The sequence below is a fragment of the Prinia subflava genome, chromosome 3 (genome assembly GCF_021018805.1).
Source record: "Prinia subflava isolate CZ2003 ecotype Zambia chromosome 3, Cam_Psub_1.2, whole genome shotgun sequence".
NCBI lineage: Eukaryota > Metazoa > Chordata > Aves > Passeriformes > Cisticolidae > Prinia > Prinia subflava.
This window is the reverse complement of record NC_086249.1, coordinates 21,095,481-21,120,810: the sequence shown is the minus strand read 5'-3', so window position 1 is coordinate 21,120,810 and position 25,330 is coordinate 21,095,481. Positions and strand designations below refer to the sequence as shown.

The 25,330-nt window shown below is 38.6% G+C and overlaps 1 protein-coding gene across 1 annotated transcript in view; it reads right to left on the bottom strand.

Annotated features, from left to right (window-relative positions):
* Positions 1 to 1,971: 1,971 nt before the first annotated feature.
* ACER3 (alkaline ceramidase 3) overlaps positions 1,972 to 25,330 on the bottom strand; it is a 55,520-nt gene continuing 32,161 nt past the window's right edge. Inside the window, exons 5-11 of the mRNA XM_063394347.1 lie at positions 25,183 to 25,264; positions 24,014 to 24,049; positions 15,978 to 16,036; positions 12,728 to 12,829; positions 10,243 to 10,347; positions 8,700 to 8,745; positions 1,972 to 8,196 (exon numbers count right to left, since the gene is read on the bottom strand). Of these exons, the coding sequence (XP_063250417.1) occupies positions 8,143 to 8,196; positions 8,700 to 8,745; positions 10,243 to 10,347; positions 12,728 to 12,829; positions 15,978 to 16,036; positions 24,014 to 24,049; positions 25,183 to 25,264 (484 nt within the window). The 3' untranslated portion in view covers positions 1,972 to 8,142. The remainder of the gene's footprint in view (positions 8,197 to 8,699; positions 8,746 to 10,242; positions 10,348 to 12,727; positions 12,830 to 15,977; positions 16,037 to 24,013; positions 24,050 to 25,182; positions 25,265 to 25,330) is intronic.

Below are 25,330 nucleotides of genomic sequence, written 5' to 3'. Positions count from 1 at the left end.
AAGGTATTGCTGGGTGCTGTGCTGTGGGCACGAGGTCCACAGGACCTGCACACCCCACGCTCCAGCTGGTTCCTGTGTTGGCTGGATCTATGTGTGTATCAGGGCCACTAATTACTGCTAATTTCATTAAGTTGGTGTGTGCCTCTTGCATGCTAATTATAAAGTCAGTCGGAGCGAAGATGATTAATGAGGTTGGATGTTTTAGTGGCTATTTGTATTGCTGTAGCAGCTGGAAAGTGTCATGCACTGAGAGCCTTGGGTGTTGTGTGTGAGCAAGGTGAGATATCCAGCTTGGGGGTGACTCACCTTGGAAAGGAGTTTAGGAGCTAGGATGCTAAATTAGCTATAGTGATCGCAAAGTAGGTCTAAAGTGAATCCACAAAGTTTCTGCTTGAAGGTTGGGATGTTTTATCCACTGCACACAGTGCTTCACAGAACATTAGTTCTGTCTTGGCAAATACAGAGTTTTATGTGCCCCTCACGCACAAAAGGTGAATGAGGACATCCTCCCAGCTCTCTTCCTGCTGAGGGTGCAAGGGACCTCTTCTTGAGCTCCTCACATTACCTCCTTTTGGGTGACTGAGTTTGAATCCAGACATTTGTCCCTGTCCTGATCTGTTGATCCTCTCCCATGTCAGCACAACCATGGTCCAAGTCCCCATGGGCACCCAAAAGAGGACCCCTCAAAAGTGACCCACAGAAGAGACAGACCCACCATAGCTTCATTAGTGACTCCATTGTCTCATCCATCTCCATGAACTTAGCAACAAATACTCAGGCTGGATAGTCAGCTCATCTGCTAACTGGCAGCAACTCTCTCCATACAGCACCACGAACAGACAAATCTATGATTAGAGACAGTGGGATTTAAGTGGCACAAGTATAGACCTTCATTTCTAGCTTTTGAACAGGCTGAATAAAAACAAACAAACCAAACCAAAAAGAAAACCAAAAAAAACCCCCCAAAACCAAGGGGGGAGTTGAAGTGGGGGGAAAGAGAGAAATGAATAAAGCTGCAAGTAAATTCGCAGCCTTAAATCAGAATCATCAAGCTCAAAATTCAATTTTCTTTTTGAGAGGAAAGTTTTGACAGAACCACAATGTTTTGATCCCCAGGGAAATTTCAAAGTATTACTCAGTTCTAGACCAGTCACAATTTCAGTGTGCATAGCAGGATTTCACCCAGCCCCAGAGTCCTGGCAACGCTTGTCTGTGGAGTCTGGATGTGCCTCCATATGCAGCACCACTGAGGGGAGGTGGCACAGCTTGCCCCAGCCATTTACACCACTGGCTCCAAGGCCTGCTGCTGAATAGTCAACTCCAGGTTGTCCCCACAGAGACAGTTTTGAGAGAGATAAGCAGGAGAAAATGGGATCTCTGGGCACCTGGGAGAGCAGCCAGATGTGGGGAAAACACCTTATGGTCATTACCAGACTCTGGCTGCTGGGGTGTGATGAGACTTGCTGGATTAGTGCCTGGTTGTCCCCAGTTCCTGCCTGGAAAGGTTCTACCATGCAGTGATTATCCTGCTCTCTCACTGAAAGGAACAGGAAAAGCCTGAAGCAAAGGGTGTGCAAACCACACACTCTGGGCTGCCTGCACATTCACCTGACTCCTGTCTTTTCCTCTCCCACCCACATCACCTACCTGCTGTCCCTTCTAACTGGTGTCTGCTGGGGAAGGTCTTTGAAGGAAAGGTGGTCCTGCAGTATTTACAGCCAACACCACACCTCCAAGCAAGGCCCAGTGCTCAAAGGGCCCCAGCACAAGGCAGAAGGACTGGGAACCCTACGGCCATGGAGGATCTTGGTTGCAGGCAGGCAGCTTCCCCATCCCTGCAGGACACACAAATCCTGCTGTTCTACTCGCAGACCACTGGCCAAGGTGTACAACCACCCATCTGCTGATGATGCATCCAGATCAACCAGCCAGCCCTGTGCAACACATAAGCCAAGAACCACCTGGGAAAAGTTGTATTTAAAACAAAATTCTTTAATAGTTTGTACTATAAAGACACAAATTAGTGCTTGACTGCAGCATGAATAACAAATAGAAACACATTAAATATTTCAAAGCTACTGTGCTTTGGAAAACAAGATATGCTGATACATATAAGCCTAATATTAGTTCCGAGCTGGTTTGGTAGGATGAGTCAGTTCAGTGTATCAAAACTGTCAATAAGCATTTCTCAAAGTAGCTGTGTGCCAACTGCTACTCATCTGTCACAGTGTTGTTATCTATGGGCAACAATGTACTGAATTTCAGGAAGAGAAACCCACATGTTATAACTCATAGTCTCAGTGTTAGAAAGTTTGGTCACCTAATGAACAGGAGATTTCACGTCCACTCCAGGTAGAGAGATGGTGTTTGATCAGACTGCAACAACATCCGTGCATTAAGCTGAGATCAACAATCAACATGAAACAGTCAACATCAAATTGGAAAATTAAGAGAAAAATTAGTTTCTGTTCAGTCTAAGGAGTAGAGTAATTGCTTATGCTGCTTGAAACCCTCTCTTCCAAAATCCAGGTAGCAACAGTATACACAAAGTTCTTCCACAGCTTTAATGAGGAAACATTTTGGTATATAACTTGCTATGAGCCATTTTATTCAGCACTGTCTTTGGAGAAATATGTATGTTCCAGAGCTTTGGGGACAGGAGGAATCTAAGATTGTGCTTATAGCCATTCCTGTGGACAAATATGCAAAAGACCCTTTATCTTTGCATTTTTAAAAATCTTAATGATCTGCTCTTAAACATCAGGCGGATTCAGTCTGTGTGATATATGTACAAAAAAAAATGCAGGCACTGGTTCAGTTTTACATGAACTCTGAACTTGGTTCTTTTTAAATCTACAATTACATACTTAGTTAAACCTAAAAATTTCAACAAATAAAATGGGAGAGTTCTGCAGTAAAGTAAGAGGTTGAGGCATCGAACCTGCCTCTCAAACTGTGAATCCCCCTGTCCCCAGCCCTGTTCAGAGCCTCTGGCTGGGAGCTCCAATAACAAGGCTCCACATAAAGTGCTTGCTTGACCATTGCGCCCTCACACTGCCTGTCACTGAACTACACAACCCCAAAAAAACCCCTCCTGTATGGCCAAATCCCTAACCCAGCTTTCAAAGCCTGGAAAGATGTAACAGCATCGAGAAGGTAGGTAGTCAGGCTCAAGTTTGAGTCAGACACAGACATGTATTGGATAACTAACTGGAAAGCCATTAAAAATAGTGCTGTGAGTCCTGCAGAAGGAGAATTTTTAACAAAAATTGACCCCCACCTTCCAAACACTTTGTCGTACAGACCCCAGAAGAAAACACAGCCCTTGCTCTCAGAAAAGCCTTGCAACAACGAGATCAGGCACTTGGCAGCTGTAGGCGGTTGTGCGTGAGAAACTGAACAAAGAACCCCCAAACCCATTTTATTAGTTACACAGGATATTCTCTGTTTGAGGTTACAGACTCTCAAACAAAGCTGGCAGAGGACATTCCAGATAGGTCAATTCATTCATGTACAAAACAATCCATGCCATATCCATCCTCATAAAACAGCCCCTAAGTCATCTACAATGAACTGAATCTAACAGAAACTATATCACTTCTGTTGTGAAGAGAGCAGAGTCAACACGGAAAGTTAAATGTATAAACAGCAAAACATTCAAGTATCTAAAGTGCAGATACCAGGAGTTCGGTTGACGTAATACTACAGGATTCTGTGCTTAATCTTTTGTTATTCTCTTTTCATGTAAGATTTCTTAATCTCCTTCTGGCTTTTGCTCTACTCATGTGTAATAAGGACTCCATCATTTATCCTGCTTCACGATAAAGCCTCACAGTCAAACAGCACTTCTCAGTCAAAGCCTCCCACTGCCTACTTATAAACTGCAGATGGGGTTTAAAGTAAACTGGAAGTTTCACCTGAATATGTTAGTCTAAATTACAGGGCACACATTCCCCCAAAATGGATGTGTGTTCCCAAACTCTGATGTCTACTAAAGAAAACAGCAGTGCTGCTCCGTTACAGCTCCTCTGACTGAGCAGTGCTGCACTGAATTGTTTCACCACCTGCTATTAAAATACTGTAATATATCCACAGAGAGAAACAGGTTTTGAAAAATGGTATTACCGAAATTCTCAAATGCAGATTAAACAAGGTGATAGTGACTACGAGAAACACTGCTGGTATTGGGAGGATTTTCTGTTGCTGAGATTCACATGGAAGTGTTTGCTGAAAAAGACATTCAGCTGCTTGAAATGAGGTGTTAAAAGCAAATCCACGATGGCCAAAAGAATCAACTGCATTCCAAATCATACAATTCAGCTTTAGCCAAGCAAGACAGCACAGAACAGGATTAAAAGAGAATTAAAACTAATTACAGAGCAATATTTTCCACTATATCCCTCCCAAAAGATTTCACTGCACCTGTCTGAAGTCCTCCTACTTGAATCTCTCTAAAGCAGCCAGACCTACACAAAGATGAGCGGCAGACCGAGCACAAGCTGTAAGTGACAGACCCCAGATAAGTGAGGATGTTTACAGGGAGTGAACAGAGTCAGCCACGAATCAACACAACACTGCAGCCACTCCCAGGGGCTGCACGGCCCAAGCCAGGCTGCTCTGATGTGCACACATTTAGGCAGATGTAATTAAGGGCACAGCTATGGTACAATACACCACAGAGGTAGACTGGCAAGTGGTAACACTGCATATTCCAACTCTGACTCGGGGGGAGTTTTTAAACACTCATGAGCAGCACATCAGCTCTGTGCTAACAGAAAAACCATTAAGATGAAGTCTGGAGATGACTAATACTGCTAGCCAACAACAGTGCCTTTGAAACATGCATGAGATTCCTCCTCACATCTTCAGCTCTGTAAAATGCATGTCTTGAGCTGTATCCAAAAAATCTAAATTTCCAGAATAAGGTATGGGTTTGATGCGAGTGTAATTTTGAAGTTTTCCCTCTTATTTCCAGGAAAGAATTTTCCAGCTCACGGACTGCAGAGCTACTTGCTGCTCACCTGTGTCAAATTGATGGTCATATGGTAGCAGATTTCCTGGTTCTTCATAGATATGAGTAGAATAGTTCATTGCTATCAAGTCTGTCCAATACATCCTGTAGAATTCATATTAAAAGACACTGGCTACTTCCATAATTCCTTTTAAAGTAGCTGCTGTCTGAATCCTACTCAAAAAACAGGATCACACATGACTTGCTAAGATGTAGTGCAAGATAGGTTTGGGATATACTACTCTAAGGTCTGCAGGAAAAAAAAAATCAACATTGTCATACAAGCTATATAAATAAAAAGCCATTAACAGACATTTAACACATTACAGGAGTAAGAATATATGTCTCTCCAGGCACTAGAAAAGGCAGTCTGAATTTCAGTGACACAGTTAAAACTGGCTTGTCATTTTCAATATCACTCACAAGATCAGTAAGGCAGTCAAACCAAAGCACCCATGATTTTAGATTATTTATGCCAAGAAGGATACACAGGTAAATTACATTCTTCAGGGTCTAATATAACCTGTTAAAAGAAAGGCTGATGGCAGGGTGGTAGATGTGTGCATGTTTTTGGTCATTTGGAATGTAGGGAGAAGCCAATTTGCATATTTTTTAAAAAAGAAAAAAAAAAATCAATGACAAATAATACATGAATGAAAAACTAACAGCAGTATAAAATTAAACTATGAGTTTTTCCAACTTGTTTTTAAAATCCTGACAATTCAACAAGGTCTGAACCCCTCCCATCATAGACTTCCTGGTAGCAAATGTGTAGAAGAATCAACAAATTTCTTTAAAATACACCATTGTAGAGATGCCTGATCGATAAGAAAGTGGCTTTTCAAAACAGTCCGCTTCTTGCAATTACTAAAATAAACAGAGCCCCCAGATCCCTCAGTAACAAAAATAAGGCCACTAAAATCAAGGGTTTTTTTCATTTCTATAAAAATAATATCATACTTAGCAGATGTAACAAGTGACTGTTGATATATCTTGCTGCTGCACTGCTTCTCTTATGAGACTCCTTCTCTAACTTATAAACACATGTAAACATACTAAATAAGAAAATGGCATACAGTGTGCAGAAAAATGCTTGAGAAAGCCTGGAGGTGAACAGGCAGGCACTTATTTTCAAGGTACATTTTTGAAACAGTTCTCAAATCTCTTTACAAAAAATATGCCTTCTGGATTATTAAAGACACCTGATTCATAACAGCTTTTTGCTACCTCTGTGTTAGTTCTGCTAACTTCTTTCAGTCTGAAGAGCACTCATATTTCCCAACACAGATGCTGACCTTGTCTGTGGAACTGGAGCCTACTGATACCAAAGCTGTTCTAAAATTACCCTTCAGGTGTCTTTATAGGGGTGTACAGGTTGAAATGCACTGCTATCAGCACATGCTTAAACCTCATTGAACTCACTCAAGGTTAAGTATCTTCTTCCAGCCCAGAGTTTGGGGTTATTTGATCTCAAGGGTCCAGGGTCGTCACATAACAGAAGCCACATTTTTATTTGGAGGTTCACATCAGAAGTAGAGTTACTGTGGATGTGAAAGATGCAGAGAAACTGCAAACAGAGAAAAAGACATCAAAGGGAGGAGACCATTTTAGCCAGCACTGATTGTTCAATAGTCAGGACTCTGAGACCTGGGAGACAGCTTTACAGCTACACTACCATGCTTTGCTGCTGTGAGCACGTTGTAAATCAATACAGAATGGGATTTTGGATCAGTCTGAGCTTTTTCCTTTTTTTCTTCATGGCAGGAAGGATAAATCCCTCAGAGTATCAAAAGCAGACAAAAATTGCATAGAATAGGAGCAAGTAGGCACAGAGATAGCCTCTGTTAGTTGCCCCAAAATCAAGAGCATCAAAACCACAGTCTTCATATGAGGTATATATTGAAAAACTGTGTTAGTTTAATGTTTTCTTTACATTTACTTATTAACTTTCATCAGCTGGGTAGATAAAAATTGCAGAAAACAGGGCTTGCCTCCCCCCTTAATCCCCTAAGTCTGGTTTCAAAAGGTAGTCAGCTTTCTCACAGACTAAGCATGTGATTACAAGCAAGCAAAGCACTGCCACTTGTATTTGAGGATGTCTTCTACCTCAGTCTTGTTCTTTACTCTTCCTTCGAAGTTTCTGAATAAGAAGATGCTTCTGAAAGTCAGACCAATATTTAAGTCTTGTAAAATAAGAGAAAGATTAATTCAAAGCTGAACTAGAGCACGTCTAAGGTGTTTGTAAATCTGTAGTATGAATGGGAAATGGGAAGTTAAAGAAAGGGATAGAAAAGGAAGGTATGTAAATAACAATTACAAAAAAATAAAAGGAGTGTTTCTTATGTTTCTACAGTTACTTTACAGTTTTGTGATGAATCACCGGTCAAACAAGTTAGGATTTGAGCTTCCAGACACAAACAGGAACACCTATAAGGCTTCACCATTTTAGTGTCTTCTGCTGGTCACACTTTGGAACAACCTCCATGATGAACCTCTCAGTTAGGCTAAAGAGAAAATGCAAGCTTGGTACAAAATGAAGTAAATGGCACAGGTATCCCAACCATTTTGCTTAAAATATAAATTGCAAAGGAGGCTGTGGAAAAGCAAGGTAGAATAAAGGCCTAAATCAACCATTACATACTTCATTAATTGTATAAAAGTGCAAGGTTAAAGTAGTTTGGGTTAAGCATTCAGTTCACTATAGGCCACACAAATAGCTTAGCTTGGCCATCAATGGCCTGGTTTTGTCATTCAGTTACTAATATTAGTTTCGACCACAGAAAGAACAAAAAACTGAATGAAAAACGTAAGCAATCCACTTCAAAAATGGTTAGTTTTCTGTGACCAGCACGAAATATTGCCTCAATATCATCAGCTATACAATATATACATAAAATCCTTGTGTCTTAATCTTTGTTTTAACAACTTAGAATAAAGCTGTACTAAGTGCTATTTCCTTAGTGTGCCAGCTCTTTGCTCTGTTCCAGCCAAGTGGCCTCGCAGCACGGAGAAGTCCTTTAATAGCAATGGTACTTGGATTGATCCATAATTTTGACACTTCAGCCAGAGTAACTGTTGAAATGCTTTATTCAGCCAGGCCAGGTGATCCTGTGTGGCTGCCCAGGGCTCAGTCAAAGGTGCTTGGGTGGCTCCACAAGAAGAACAGGCCATATTCCAAAAACAAACTGTTAAAAGAAAAATAGGAACAGGGGAAAGATTTTTTGGAATATTATGTTTCTTGGAACAGAAACCAAACACTATTAAACATAATCTAATGATAGGACAAAAGGAGAATGGCTATAAAATGAAAGAAGAGTAGGTTCAGATTGGATATTAAGAAGAAATTCTTTCATTTGAGGGTGGTGAAACACTGGCCCAGGTTGCCCAGAGAAGTTGTGGATGTTCCACTCCTGGAAATGTTCAAGACCACGTTGGAGTAACCTGGGGACTCTGAGTAACCTGGTCTAGTGGAAGGTGCCCCTTCCCATGGCAGAGGGGCTCAAATCATTGAGCTCCCTTCCAACCCAAACCATTCTGTGATTCTAAGAAAATTTCAACTGCATTTCTTGGGATGTAAGCAGAAGTCAAAGACAGTATTCTGTTAGGCATAATTATTGAGTCTCACCAAAAGTTCAAAGCACAAGATATCCAAATGTCCATTAATAAACACAAAATATTGTTTCCTTACCTTCACCTTTGGCCTGTGTTTCAGGAAAAGTGTCCTTGTATATAAACTGAGGAGAAGGAAAAAAGCATGCTTAAAATTTCAAGACAGCATACAAAATAAGGATGTCCTGATCTCAATTTTATTTTCCAACTAGAAAAGAATTGTTTCTGTGATTGCAGAGCTATCCAGTCTGCCTAGACTTAGTCAATATAGGAGACATTAACTTCCAGTAAATCCCCCTATAGCAGGCTAATCAGCAAAATAATTTACCCTATCACCTATATGGGGAGAAAGAAAGAAACCCTGAGAGATTTTAAAAATTATTTATTTAATTATTTATTTATTTAGGGAGTGAAGCCTATCATTTTAGAAGGATGAAATTAAATCAGTGTACCACAAAATACAGCAGATGTTAAAGGGGGGGGGAAAGCAGCATAGCTTGATTCTGTATCTTATTTTTGTTCTTAGACACTTTCTTTTCTCAGCAGATCTTTTCCTGTGAATGACCTCATGTGTTTTTGAGTAATGCCACTTTGTGGTATGTTGGGAAAACTTTGTCTATGCTGGATTCCTGAAATGGATTTTCTTTAAAATATTACCTCAAGCTCTTAAGGGTAGCAGACAACCTGTAAACCAAAATGGAGTAATTGTTTTCCATATACCTTGACATATTTAATAATGTATGTATATATACACTGACATATGTGTAGGTAAATATGTTTGCATAAATACACACGTAAATGTAACTATAAGCTATCAGATCATCTAATGGAAATGTACTTATTTTCCTTGTGTTTCCCTTTTATCAGGTATTTTAACATCTGACAAAAAGGTGAACGCCATGTTAGATGTAGAAAAATTGATATGTAATCAAAGTTTTCTCAACTACATAGGATGTATATGTTAAAAAGGCATTCTCTTTGTTATTGGTTAAGTGGTAAAATATTATTTCATTAGATGATCATAAATTCTTCACAGATTTCTGCTTACATTCTATTCTTACCCCTGGTTCCACTAGATGGTGGTACAGAGCAAAAAGAGACAAAATCTGCTGGCTCCAGACTGTTTCAGTGTCTTCCTCAAACTAATACCCTGCCCTTTTGGGAACAGCTCCACTGCAACTACTTCAGCCATCACCCTTCTGCACTACAGCAGGATGCTCTGCTGGTTTTCAGAAGTGACAGTGACTATCAAAAGATTAGTTAAGCTCCTAAATTTAAACACGTTTAAGTACTTCAGGATTGCTGCTCAAGAACAGACAGGTATTAATGGCTTACGTTCTGAAATTAATATACTGTCAAATAGTTTTGGTTTAACTGCCACAGGCTTCCCATTTCTGAATTAAGTTTTCTTGAAGTATCATGACTATTTAAAGACTAGTGATTACATTTTGAAGAATATAGATTAGTTTTAGAGAGTTTTCAGATCAAAGAGGAAAGAAAACTGCACACCAGTTTAATAAGTCGCTTTCCTGCTCTTCTGGATGGTACATTCTGAAGTACATCTGAACCTAAGAGAACTCCTAAGATCTCTGTGAATATGCAGTTTAGAAAACATTTCCTACCTTAGGAGGATATGAAGGTAAGAACCAAGGCCAGTGAGAATATGCCACCATGCATGAAACTGTGTCACAGCTCCTACCACAGGAGGCAGCTTCTCTCGTATTGCTCTGGAAAAGAGAAGTATCATGCAATGGAATATCTTTTCCCAGCTAAGCAATCTCAAATCACAATGTTGGATTGCCAGATCACACATTATTCTTTTCATATCTCAGGCATGTGCTTGACAGGTGAGGCTTCATGGAGTCAGGCTTTCAGCAGGTGAGGAGCAGCAGTTATACCTTACACTGCCAGTACAGACAGAAATCAGCAAACTGACTTTGTTATACATTTAAAGAAAACAGACATTTCCTCATATGATTGATCAATTACTTCTGGACTCAAATTTCAGGGAATATATTCATGGCATCCCATAGTACCAAATGAATTCTACCACTCTCCTCCCCAAAATTCTGTGAACTACTGTCCACAGGATGAAATGCTGAGTTTAAGGTCCAAGAGAGGAAATGAGATTTATCAGACATCATCACTTTAAATCTGGCAATTACACCACCTATTCTGCAGGTCCATGGAAGCTCAGTTTGCCTTTCTTTGTTGGACTCTAAAACAGGGACAAAATGGGTGTTTAGTGAGGCAGCAATTGAAGTGGGTGGTCTGAAATACTCCACCAACATGCTTTGTATTTTGTAGTTATGGGGTATGAGCAACTTGGGAAGGGGCTAAGGGATGGAGATGGAGCAATAAAGAGAAGGGACTACATTGCTCTTACTTCTTGTGCTCACTAGGCTTCTGCAGATAATGCCTATTTTGGTTGATAGTGGAGGAACTGTTTGCATATGCTGTCCTTTTTTTTTACACTTTAATTTCAGTTGTCAAAACAAAAAATGGAAAACAATGACTGCATGTTTTAAGGAAGAAAAATCTGCAGCTCTTGGAATATGTCCTTACTGCTTGATATTGCAGTGCTTGGTGCAAAGCAGCTTGGTCACAAATATTAGCACAGAGCTCCAACTGAATCAGCCCAGAAGTGACACAGTGGAACACACACACTGGCAGCCCAGCACAACTTCCAAGCCTTTGGATGGCAGGAAATTTGTAAGCTCAAATTCAAAAGCGTGTTGTTCCAACCAGAGAAATTGAATGTTACGGGTTTCTTGTTATTTTGACTTTTATTTTTTTAATAAGCTGCAGATTTAATGAAATATGGAACAAAAAACCCTGATCAAAATTCAGTTTTGAATTTTAAAACTAAACAGAGCAGGATGAATGATTCACAAGTTAGACCTTCAGAGAACAAAGAGTTTCAAGGAATTGAAATGTATTTTCTCCAAAGGTTCAAATTATAATACCTCCTGGAGAAATCCAAGGCTCTGCAGGTGTCTGAGTAAAGCTAGTAAACATTTTTTTTCTAGCACCATAACCAAACAAGTATTACAGGAAAGACACTAACGTTTTTTTCCCTTATGAAATGAGGATGGAAAAGAGTGCCTCAGCAGCTGGTGTCATTTTTGGGCCTAGGAATGAGTTCAAAAGCCCCATGGACCCAGAGCAGCTCAGCAGGTTTGGTGAATTGGGGGTTATGATCTCACCAGTAATGTGAGGCAGCTGCAAAAATCAACCCTGATGCCAATATTTGCAAAGTAACTGTAAACCCAGCCACTTGTGCTGCCAAATATTCTCTATTCCATCTGTATCAAGTGCTCCTAGGGATGAGGATCATGTATTATATTCATTAAAAAAAAGTTTTAAGAATAGTCTGTTGGAATTAAATTTCAGTTGGCTTAACCTAGCACAGGGATTGAAGAGTCAGAAGGGATGGAAAACTTTAGACTTCTTTACAGCACAGTGTTATTTGGCTCTGACAAACCAGCCTACTATGACAATTCTGTACAACACAGACTCTGTGGCATTACAGTGTTTCAAATTGTCAAAAATGTACTTTTCTGGAAGCTGGAATTAACCTTTCCATCTCCTCCAGCTTGTTGAACAATACATGAACTGCAGCCAAATGCTGTCTATTGGTAGCATGGATATTGTACTAGGTGTTTCTGCTGAACAGTAGTAGCAGTAGTTCTGCATGTCTTCTATAACATGCAGGACTAGTGCTTTAGTATTTTCCTGGGAAACGGAAGAGCAAAAACCCAAAAAACACCAAATGAGCAGGATAAAAACACAGATGAAATCAAGTGTGAATGGCAGGCTTTAGTCAGCCACAGATTCTCAAAATTACTTCAGTGACATTATTTCTCTCCATTTAATTTGAAGTTAAAAAGCAATAACCAAAAAAATAGATAAAAGGTTTAAAAATTTTTAAAATCCCATGTTGAGTGCTGACTCTAGTCATGAGCAATCTGCATAAAATCTCATGGATATTTTGTAGGCAGCATACCTTACATACAATGAGATGGATTTGAATATGCAACTCAGAAATAATCCAATCTTTATACTTAAAGGCCATTAAGAGCTATCCAGACAAGTGAAAAAACTCACCTCAATTTATCACAGAAAATGTTGTCCACATTCCAGAGAAAAAATCCCATTAAAAATACAGTTAAAGATGTATAGCCTAGACCTCTAAGCCATGGGTATACCCTAGAGAGAGAAATAGTGCAAAGTTTAGTTCAGGATGCTTTAAGATACAGAAATATACTAATATATACTACACTAAATATGTGTAACATACAGAAATGCTGTTATATGTCAATAAAATTCTTTATCCATTTGATTTTTCCTCCAAAAGAAAAAAATACTAACTTCAAATTTCATCTGTTTAAATATTGTATTTTACTTCTCCTCTCTCCTGATCTCATATTCTCTGAGACTGTTCTTTTACTTCTATAGTTATAATTGTTTTCCTAAATACTGCACTCTCCAACGAAAACCAAAAAGTGGGAAAACTAAAGTTGGCTAAAAGGTACTAATTCTTCAGTCCCATGCATATTCTTTCATAAAAAAAAAAAAAGCCCTGTTACAACTAGGATTCTCTTTCCCAAAAGAAGAGAGTCTTCGCCAAAGATGACATCCCTATTCTAGGGAATTTGTATAAATATTCTTTCAAAATTACTCTTTTCTGAATGTAGACCACCATGACCAACAACTAATCAAATGAGTGGCATTAAACTCCAGCACTTTTATGTTCATCTTTGAGTTGAATGCTACTGGGAATAGAAAAATATCAATTTAATTTTGGCAGAAAAAAAAGTCTTCTTTAAGATATGGAAAACACACAGAAGAATCAGATGCAAGAAAGCGCATCATTAATAAATTTACTTTCTCTGTCATGGACCATGAAATTGTAAACTTCCTACATGGAAGGCTCCTTTCCCAATAATAAGAAAAATCCAAAAGCAAACCCAACTCCAACCCTGAAAGGCTGCCAAGTTATTTTTAAGCATTATGAACTCAGAGTTGAGATTCTGAGTTAAAACACATTTTTCCTCCACTGTGTGTGTTGCAGCACATTTCAGAGCTGTGAGCACTGGGAACCACAATCTGCAAAACACGACAGGCAGCTTGCCCTGTGGAGGAAGCTCGCGCTAGATACAAGCTGTACATATTCACACACTGACTGCCAGTATAAACCAGCAAAATTATTATTTGTTTAGTCTAATAAATGTGTGGAGCACCATGCAGTACATGGCAAAGACTACACTCTAATATTACCCCCTCAGTGCTCCAGAGACATAAGCATGACCATGACATGACAGAGCACTAAATAGTATATTAAACATGCTGGTAATTAGATAATTTAGCTGGAATTGTTGAGGAATAAACAGTGGTGTTTTGTGAAGGAATCAACTGGCATCACTTATTGACAGGGAACATGCTTTGTGAACAGAGAATAATATTTGCCCAGTTGTAATCTTGAGAAGGAAGCAGACCCAAGAAAGAGATGAAAAGTGGTGGGGGAACAGGCAGGAAAGAGGAACAACTGGTGAGGATAGGCTGAGGTAGTAGCCTGGAAGGAATAACATGCTGTTTTTGGGGATTTTCACTCTAATCTCAGAGTAACTTCAGGGCCCACACAAAGAAATATGAGTGATAGGAAGTGAAGTAAAAAAAAAACAAGCAGAAATCAGGCTCACTATATAAGCTGGAAGTGGCTTGGACAAGTGCTAGCACTACTGATGGAAATACAGGAATATGTTCTGGCAGTGCAGAGAAAGTAAACCCAAAAGTGTGCTTGGGGATGGATTTTAGAGAAAAGAAAGGGTACCTTCAGATTGGCAGAGCTTCTCTAGCAGAACAAATTCAAAATTAGTAGTAGTTAAGTTAAAATTCAGAAGTAGTTTAAACCTACTTCTCATCCCAACTTTCTACTCAGTTTGGATTATAACACCAAGGGGGAAAATAAAACTTTGTAGGGCCCCGTTGCAACAAAGTGATCAAACTAACTGAGAACATACACTCCAAGCCCCTAAAACTAAAGCAAAAAGTAGGTGGAACTTCAGAGACAGACTTTGCTGGAGCAAAACAATGAATGATGCTTTGGAAGGGAAGGTGGTGATGTTATTGATAAAGACAGAGGACTATGAAATGCTTCCGAAATAATGAGAACACATAACTGTGGAATTTGCAGAAGTAGAAAAATAGCAGGCCCAAGAGTTTGTCTATACAGACAAAAGAAATTTAATCTAAGAGACTTAAATTGTGCTAAATCCCTGAATAAGTACAAAATTAAAATTACTTCAATTTGATTAAATTTAGTTCCCCTTGGAGGTGAATTAATGCAATATCACTTAAGATCTCTAGGTGAGGATTAAAATTTCCAGTCCATAGGTTTGAAAAGTGCCTTTAAATTGATGATTGTTTCTAAAGCTGCAACACACTATCAAGTTTAAGTTATTTTTGCTTCACAAAAAAGTCTGTGAACATCTGCACTTGGTCTGTGGGAATTTCATGGGGAAAGCCAAGCCACGTGAACTGAAATGGCAGTGGGAAGGAGATTCAATGAATGTACTTGATTCTTGTGGGCCTCTTCCAACTCAGAATATTTGAGCATTCTATAATACTTCAAGTTCACATTTTGTTAAACTCTTCCTTGTGTTCCTGAACAAACACATGTAGAACTTGAAACAAAGTTAAACAAAAAGCACATTTAAAATTATGACAGAAGAAAGAGATAAGTAATTTTCAGAAGCAATCCCCAAAAGCATGAGAACACCCAATATTCACAAGGGATAGAAATGGGCAACCAACTGAGCCCCTGAGAGCTAAAGGTATGTGTTTATTCCAACACTGATTAAATTCCATTTTCCTCCCTTTTACCTACCAAATCTGTGCTGTGATGTTTCTAATTCTTCTCAGTATCTTCTAACGCTTTTAATACCTTTTTTTGGTTAAGTCTTAATTTCAATTTCCATAACATTATGCCTAACTTTATCCAATCAAAACCGTAAGGAAAACTATCATGTGTTATTACCCAGCAATATGAAGACAAACTCAATTTCTGCTTAAATCCCAGGCTAACAGCTGAAGCCACAAGCAGAACACCTGACTGTAAATGCTGATCATCAGTGTAGAAATCTCAGTTTAGTTTAATGTTATCCCACCCAGTGGCTTCAAAAAAGTGCAAGGAGATGACCCATTCCCTTTCAGCCCAGAGGAGCCCAGGAGCTAACATTATGTATCTAGTTAAAGAAATTCTCCAAATTGCCAATTTCTCATGTTAAGCTGACCAAAAATAAATGCTGCAAATGCTATGTTGTAACTTACAATGCTGAATTAAATGGTTACTTACCATAATACTATATAAACAGATCTTAGAACTATGATGGAAACTAGCGTTCCATACATGACCTGAAAATAAAAAAAAGAGATAAAAATCAGAAGTTGGGTTCAAAAGACGTTATAGAATCCTACAGGAGTAAAAATTTTTTGAAGCCTCTGTTGTTTTTTTTTTTATTTTTAAGTCTCAGCAAAATATCATTCCTTCTAACTTCATCTCCAGAAAGACTTCTGTTAAAGTTTCAAATAAAGGTATGATTATAAAGCGTGTCCTTTTTATAATTACAGGAAAAGTCAGTTGTGTAAAACCGATGTTCCACAGTTCTGAATCAGAAAGCAAACACTAGATGGCACTCGGAAAGCATGCTGAAATAAAAAACAGCAACTAACCCCTATTTTCTCTTCTCTTCTCTTCTCTCTCTGTGCATTTTAGCCCAGGATTGTACAAGCATCAGCTAAAACTGTTTTTGAAAGCTGTACTTCTTTCATTGACACTTGATTAATATGTTTTCCTGAAAGCCAACACCTGAATAGACTATGAGCTATTCCCACACTGAGCATCACTATGGGGAAAAACTTTCCAGGAAGCATTTCAAACAACTATTACAGATTGTTTCGATTCAATCTAATTATATAGTGGGAAGACTGCACACTCTGAAAAGACCCATGAGCAAAATCTGACTCACTGTAGGCTTGATGATTTTGAATGCAATCACTTGACTCATAAAAAGTCAAAGCAATCATTTATCTTTTGTCTCGTGATCTTTAAATCACTCTCCTTTTTTATTCACAAATTTAAAATCCATGTAACACCACCTCCAAGACATACAGATTTAAGAAGAGAAAAAATGTGGCCAGTTATGGCTAAGAGTGATGCAGAAGTCACTGCAGCAAGGAGGATTTTAAGACACTGGTGACATTCAATTGCTTTCTATATTTTTTTATTCTGAACACTGGTTTCCTCCTGCCAAAAGGCAGTTTGTTCCAAGCAGCTGTGCCTTGCTCTTTTTGCCTCTCTCCAGTGGCCTACAAACCTCCCAGTATTTTTTTCTTCCTTGTTCACTGACTTAACTCTCTCATCTTGCTTCTAGTTAGCTACTATCTAATTCTGTCTTTGTTTTACATGAAACAGAAATATTATAAAGTTTTGCTGTCTATTTTTAAAAGCCACTAAACAGCAAGAAGTATCCTTACAAACCAGTGTCCTTATCATGTTCTACTGACCTCCTCTTACCCCGTGTCCTTTTCAACTGTCTTTGAGACAGGGACTGCCTCTCACTCTGCTGTAACTGGGGCATTCAGATCCTACTGTCCTGTAAGCATGTCTAGTCATCTCACATAAAATAGGTTACTGTAATAATGCAAAGTGAAACCTGCCTTCCAAAAGTCCATAAAGGCAAATTTGTGAACTCCTTTTAGCTTTAGGGATGAGGTTAGTAGCACACACTGTTATTACCAGTGCACGTATACAGAACAAGACAGACAACAGAGCCCTTATGTTTGACAACAGGTAAAAGTAAGCTCCAATACTCACTATTCAAATAGTCAGCACAATAGCTCTTCATTTGCATTCAGAACAAGATTAAAGAACTTCAGCAAATAAACTACTACTACTGTGTGTTCTGCTCTGTAGAGCTAAACAAAGCAAAACTATTTGAAAGGCTAATTGGTTCTGGCTTGTAATTTATACAAAGCTGCTAGTTAATTCCAGTCCCCTTGTTGGAGTACAGTGCATAAACCAGGAAAAAAAGAAAACCAACAAAACCTGCTAGACACAGCCTGAGTATCAAGTGCTTATCAGTCCCAAGCTAAGGGTAGGAAGAGAAGTGCTCAGGTGTGCTAGGTGCTGCCTGCTGGCACAATTCTTCATTGCTGACATTGCACCTGAAAAGATTCCACCACATAAATACATTATAAGCCTCATTTAAAACAGCCCTTTTCATTCTATTCTAATCAAATCCAGCAATTTATTCTAAGAGAGGGATGGTACAGAGGAAGATACTCATTGAAAGGCTCCTCCAGAATCCAAATTACAGTTTGATCTGCTGATCTCTCTTTCTTTGCTGATCTTCTCCTTCTTAAAATTTCCATTGCTAAAATACTCCTTTGCAGTAGAGATATGGGAAAAACCTATCCATTAAGAACAACTTCTGTCTCACACATTAGGGGTTGTGACCATCCTTATGCTTGTACCTCAATTCCTTTTGGATTCTTTGTACAGGGAGTTCAATACTGTCAGACTGTGCCTAGAGAAACAGATTTTACAGGCAGCCCAAAGCCCTGGTAAAATGCTACCTTTTTCAGCAGTTGCTAAAAGCAGGAAAGAGCAAAAGCTAAGAAAAAGCTTTCTTTGCAGAGTTTTTGGCTTGGTATTTCCTAGTAAATTAATGCCTTGCAGAAGAGGACAGTATCAATGGAGAGAGGAAGACAAAAAAAAAAAAAAAAAAAAAAAAAAAGAACGTTGCAGTGACTGAAGAAAAATACGTCCATAGTTGACACTTCAATTTCTTGCCTTTTCCGCTTCCCCACCCCAACACGTTGTTAGCAGTAAACCACATTTGTGTTTAAAAGCGTGTGAAAGACTGGAACAACAAACTGTTCTGCTCTGCATGCTCCAATCCTCCTCACTGAAGGTGAGCACCCAGGAGGTGCTGCTGTGATATACCGAGACTGCAGCTGCACGCCTCCCTCAGCTGTTTCTTACCAGAGGGCTACACACCAAGCTGCACAACTTAGTTCAGATGTCAGGCAGCAGTGCTCACTTTATCTCCTTTATCATCTTTGCCTTTACTTTACTTTGCCTTACTTTATTTTTATTTTATGGTAAAACTTTATTAGGTATTACCCATCCAGCCAAAGAAGGACAAGTACAATATTATATTAAAACCCAAAAATCTGCCTTATTCAAGTTAACTCAATTTTTTCCATTCCTTTGGTTTCCTTTGTCCTCTTTTTCTTTAACTTACACATCATTTAAGTGATAGATGACAACTCAAGCAAGTTTCCTGCTATTTTGTCTCACATTGACATTAAACTGTAAGCCAAAGAACATCACTGTACTGCAATTGAAACAAAAGGAAAGATCAGAATTTCAATCTTTTGTTATCACTAGACACTTCCCTCTTTGCTGTTTCAGATGAAAATAAAGCTGTGCATGTTTCAGCTTTGAAGGTATCTTTGCAATTGAGGCAAAAATTCAAAGTCTGATGAATACACAGTGGATTACCTCATAAGGCAGCCAAATATGAAGAACTTCCTAATTCAAAAGTGGGAAGTAAGCATTTCAGGGCTCAATGTCCGGCAGCATTTTTAATGTGGAGGCAATTAAGCAAATCATACATAAACTCACTTATGTAAGTCAGAGGTTGGTACTCCACACTGAGAGAGGCAGTATACAAAACTTCATCTACCCTTCTAGTACAGAAAGCAGCAATAGCCTGCTATTTCCACTTCTGTTTCCTCTGCTCTTGGCCTTCTACTCCTCCTTGGTTAATAAAGTCAATTTATCAGCCCCAAATATTAGTATACACGTTGGGCACACACTTAGAGATTTTGGGTTCTTGGCAACCAGCTTATCTAATACCCAAACCAGCCATCAAAATATAGTTACTGAAGTACTTGAATGTGGAATCTGTATTTGCAACTTGCAACAAAGAGAACTGAGTTCTACATGGGTTTGGATTTCTGGAGAAGAATTCTGAGCCGAGAGAAAAAGGAAGGACAGCCCCAAGATGACACTGTGCCAAGTAAGTTGGCAAAGTTACAACTGTGTAGTACCACAGGCTGCTTTGACAGCTCCCAAATGAACTAATTCAGATTCACTGGGTTTGGTCCTGTTTAGATGCATGTACGTGATGGCACAATGACACAAAGTCACTGCTGCTGTAGAGCTTCTGGGACACTGTCTGCCACAGAAAGTCAAGCTTCCCCTCCAACAACTTGTATAGCTGAAGCTTTGGAGAGTTGGAATATCCTTCCTGATTCCCTAAGCTACTGTGCAGGTAGAAGAACCAGCCAGAATGAAAGCTGGACTTGCTTGGGAAGACATCTCCCAGTGATCTGTGTAAGAGTGAAATTTTACTCAAGGTAGTTTAATACATGCTCATCAGCAGGACAATGACAGAACAGAAAAAGCTCTGTGGTGAAGACATGCCTGAAAATGTCTTTTGAACAGAATACTAGGGAACCTAAACATACAGAAAGTAAGAACATAATCCACTAAAAGGCACAATATATTAGCCACAAGCCTACAATTAACAATTGACTTAGCAGCAGGAGGGACCCTGGAGAGCTGTAAAACATCCAGTGTGTCCACACAGATTCCCCAAAATGGTGAATCCTGCAAGTCTGAACAGGTTGTGCCTGGACATAACATTCTCAGTTTCAGGCTCCCTTATGTACTTCTATATACACATTGCATCTTGATTTCAGTTTCCTCTTTGCATTTGCATATTTTAAACACCCCTAGAGAAAAATATCTATTAATTTTTTAATTAAGGCAAATTAAATATCTTTTCCTGCCATCCTTACTTTCTTCCTCTTACTCAAAGTAACCTGAAGAAGTAAATCCAATACTTGTATTTTACTTCTATCAAAAGTAAGGAAAAAAAAAAATCCCTGGTCATGTTGTTATGTTGTAAACAGTGAACACATCCAGGCACTCCCTCCCCTCCTTTAGTGATCTGTGAACAGTTTAGAACAAGAATAGTTTGTATTTGTTCATCAGTGCTTCTCTTCTGTTTTGAAGCAGTCCTCATTCTTGTCCTCAGGGTCTCCCAGTTATCTCTTAATTTCCTCCCCAGTCATCAGTCATAACTGAACTTTTTATCATCACAAATACCAGAAGAACATTCTTCCTTTTCCAGCTACAGGCTGTTAAGAAGGAAACCAAGGGCTTCCTTTTCCTCTTTCCAAACCAAATAGTCCCACTACTGATTCCAAGAAAATTCAGGCTTTTTCATAATCTCCTTTAGTCATTTTTCACTAGTCACTACTTTACCCTCTTTGCAACTCTTCTACTGATCTGCTTCTCCAGCTGGCTTGGTTTCTTATGGGACACAACAAGAACATTCTAGAATGCCTATTTTTCACATCACATTTCCTAATGTCGAAGAAACAGCTACTTAATCTAATTTTCCATTAACCTTTTAATTATTTGTTTTCTAAAATTTGCCTCAAACTGTCTCAGCAGATGGCTACGCAAATAAAACAGGCTTTTAGAACTATTTCACTGTTCACATAACTTGGCCCACTAGCTGAACAAGGTTTTTGATCACTACCAGTGATGGTATGCTGCAAGCAGACAAACCAGGCTAGAACACGTTGCTTTGCATGTGACAGCTTCCTAGGCCTCATCATATTAGGAAGAAGGCTGGTTGTAAGACTTGAGTTGAAAGTTTAACTTCCAGAGTAACTACTTCTACTTCCAGGGCTTCTCTGTATGTCTGTAGATCACTTCACACTAGCAGCCATTCTTCCCCTGCCCTTTCCTTGTATACATGTGGTAAACAGGGATGAACAACTGATCTGATTTAAAATTAATTCCAAGGAGAGTTTCAACCTGTTGAGTTCCCCAATCAAATTCACATCAGAAAATAAATTTGTGTGCCAGATGGAAAAGAGGGGAGAGGCACAGCTGTTTTCTGTGAAAATGATGCTGGCTTAAAAACAACCAGGCAGCTGGGATGTAGGGTTGTTCAGCACCTTGAAAATTAGGACTAACAGTGCTCTAGCCTGAGAGACTTGAACGTAAACAAGACAATATATGCCTGTAAAGACCATTAATATATTTCATTTAATTGATGAGGTCACAAAAAATACTAGATCAGTTGTCAAGCAGGAATTGTTTTTTGCCTTCTAATGATGTGCTGCCTCCAGCTGCCCCAAACATGCAGCTCATCCCTCCTACAGTTGAAGCCCTAAAACCTTTAAAGATCTCCCTTAATATGTGGATGCAGAAAAAGAAGTTAGTCTCTGTTGCCACTGTGCCATGGATAACAAACTGAAATCACCTTTTTGCCCTGCTGGCAGCTGGCAATTTATAAGCCTAAACTGGAAAGACAAGTAGAAATTAATTTGGGGAAAAATGAGGCTTGGACCCTGGTTGCTAAAATAATAGGATCCTTTTTTCCATTCTTACTGGCCTCTTTCCAGAGGAAAAAGAAAACACAATCCATACTGAAACAACAAACAGTAAAAAGTTATCCTTGTAGTTCTTCCTCTTTTTGCAAGGCTGACAACTTAAAATGATAACAAACACCTAGAGGAACCAAATGCTGCTTTATCTCCCGATGCTGCCTTCTAACCCAGTTAGAAAGATTGTGACTTAAACTATGACTGCATAAACATATTTAATTTTACTTCAAGTCTAAGTGACCAATTCAGTCTGAAAATGCTTACAGAAACTGTTTTTTTTTTTATGCACTCTAAAACAATGTACAAGTGTTAAGATAATAACCTTGCTTAGCTGTGCGGTCAGGGAAATACTTCCTCAGGATTTACAACATATTTGGCAAACACTGTGAAAAAATGAGTACAGTACTTGGACATTTGGAATTTGGCCATAACTGTATGTTCTCCATAAAAATCAATTTGCAAAGAATTGTTGTAAAAAGTCCAACACTTTTATGGGATCTAAATATTTTCTACATTGATTCCTCATGTATAAGTTATAACAGGGAATTCATGTTCTGAAGCTAAGAGAAACCAGATGCTGAAAATTAAAGTTCTGGGACAACAGTTTAAAGTTGCCCTATTTCCTTCTTTCCCAAAATGTTACAATATCTATTGTTTGAGTTTTTGTGACATGTGACAATACCTATGCCAATGCATCAAACGGGACTATAGTGATGCTGTGATGTATTTATTCTATAAATGCAGCTTGGGCAAATAATTGATTAAAGAGATTAAAGTTTATTGTAAATAGTAAATTTTGCCACTGTTGTTAACAAAACTACTCTAAATTACTTCATTCAAAACCAGTTATGATGAGCTCAGAAAAAGCACCAGAAATTGTCACTTTCATCCCAGCCAGTATCCTTCTGCTGGAAATGTAAGTAGGGGAAAAAAAGAAAGGATGTTATTAATATCACCAAAAAAACCCCATACTGCAATTTTCTCTTTTATCTACAGGTAGAGTAACAATTCGTGTTTCTAGGGGAGATTATTTGGAGCAGCTGATGATTTATTCTCTTGATCAGCACTTCAGTAATCCACCAACAGGAGCCACATATCATTTTTACAGCTGCTGATGCAGCAGGCACATTTTGACAAGCAGTGGCACTACAAATTTCAAAAATTAAGGCTTTAAAGCTCTGTTCTGCAAAGAGCTCAGTGCTTTTTGCTTGGCAATTTTTCAGCTGTTAGTCCCTAATCAAAAAAAATCATAAATGAGGCAAAACTATCCATGGCATACAGAAATGAGCATTATTTCTAACCTCCTGTGAAGAGGTAAACGATGCAAGTCCTATCCCCACAGGCAGGGGACGCATATTAATATTCTTGGGCTGCTACAGAAGGAGCCTGTACCAAATATGGCATTAAGCCTGTACAAAGCAGTCTGCTACATAACCCTAGAAGGCATTCTGTGCTTAAAGTCACCTTGAATTTCCACAAAGTAAAACTGAGTGGTTAAAAAACCCAAGCAGAAAGAAGAAGGTGGTCAATCAAGTCTAAGTCAATCAAGCCATCTTATGATGCAAGGTCATAGTTTCAAAGCAGCTGCTAATGGAAAGCAGCAGAAAAAGACTCATTCAGCTGTTCCTCTCTCACACACCTTAGGGTCACCTCATTACACTTGCCAGAGATGAAAACCATGGGAAATATTAGGTCACAAGCTAAAACACAACACATATTGAAGCATTCTAGTTTTTCAGGTCACTAAGTAAGAGGATGGTGACATGACAGGCAGCAACACTGCTTAAAGAAAAAGCAAACGACAAATTGCACTTCCATTCCATCCTTCTTCTAGCAGTAAAATACTGTAACACATTCCATTAAAACAGCATAATTAAAAACCAAAATTAGCTGTTCCAACAGAGCAACATTTACCTGATGGAATACAGGCTGTTTCAAATCTAGGTAAACCTGGAAAGATTAAAAAAGAGAAATCATTTGCAACAGAACCATCATAATATTATTCATCTAAATAGTGCCAAGGCTTCTTCTGTTAGAATCAAGCTATGAGTGCCTATCCATGCACCATTAAAGCTGATCAAACATTTGAAGTTTCCTCTGGCAGAACCTGAGGTTTTAATTGTGGAATTATTTTAAACTAAGAAGCACAAATAGAAACATCAACATCTAACATAAGGCTTCTAATTTAGTAGAGTTGAACACATAAAAACACAATTAAGGTGCTGAAGTTACCAGATGTTCTCGATATGCATTGCAAGAAGAAAACAGACTCAACACTTTGGTTTGCTATTATTGTTTCTGAGAATAATTTAACATTTCAATTCATTTTACAAAAAGCTAGTAGTTATTCCTATTCATAATACAGTTAATTTAATTTACACTCTTGAAGAGGGAAGGGCACTAGACCTTAGGCATAATGTGCCACAAGAGTAAAAAATTTTAGGAGAAACAGAAGAGAAGAAACAAGTGTTTTGGCAGCTGAAGATTACTTTTAATAATACTTTCATTTTTAAAGAAATGGTTATCAATAAAAATTACATAGGAAATTCCATCTGTGCTTGACAGCTAGCATGAAACAATTTATTTATAAAGGAAGAACACTCCACTGACAAAGGGAGTCAAGTTAGCTGTGACACAAAATAATCAGAGGCATTTTAACTAACAGATAAGTTCTTCTCTTATTCTACCTGTTTTAAAACACCAATCTGCATCCTGGACTGAATATCACAGTTCACTTTTTTGCAGTCAAACAGAAGGATTCCTATTTCTACACATGAATTAAAATGAGAGAAGGTGAGGAACACAGCTTATCCAAGGTCTCATATCAATGGCAACTGTTTTTCTCACATTCCTATTCTAGCAACTGGATTATTGCTTTTCTTCCTTATTGATTCTATACAGCGGTTTAGATAGAAAGGTTTCAGGTTTGTCTGTCCAGCAACGTAATTTTCCCAACAAAAGAATAATTTGTCTTCCTTGACTGGAAGTGACAGAGATTTAGTACTGCCTCTATAACATTCCTCCACTGTCAGAAACACTGCCAACCTAAGGGTGGAAATGCCATATTAGAAAGAGCTACTTACTATGCTGACTACGACGCTGTATGTTATTAACAAGAAAAGTAGTGCATAATTGACTGTATTCTTGTACTTGAAACATTCATACCTGGAAGAGAGGATAAAGGAGAGATAACATTCATCACTTACCTATAATGGATGCAATTTCCAAGGT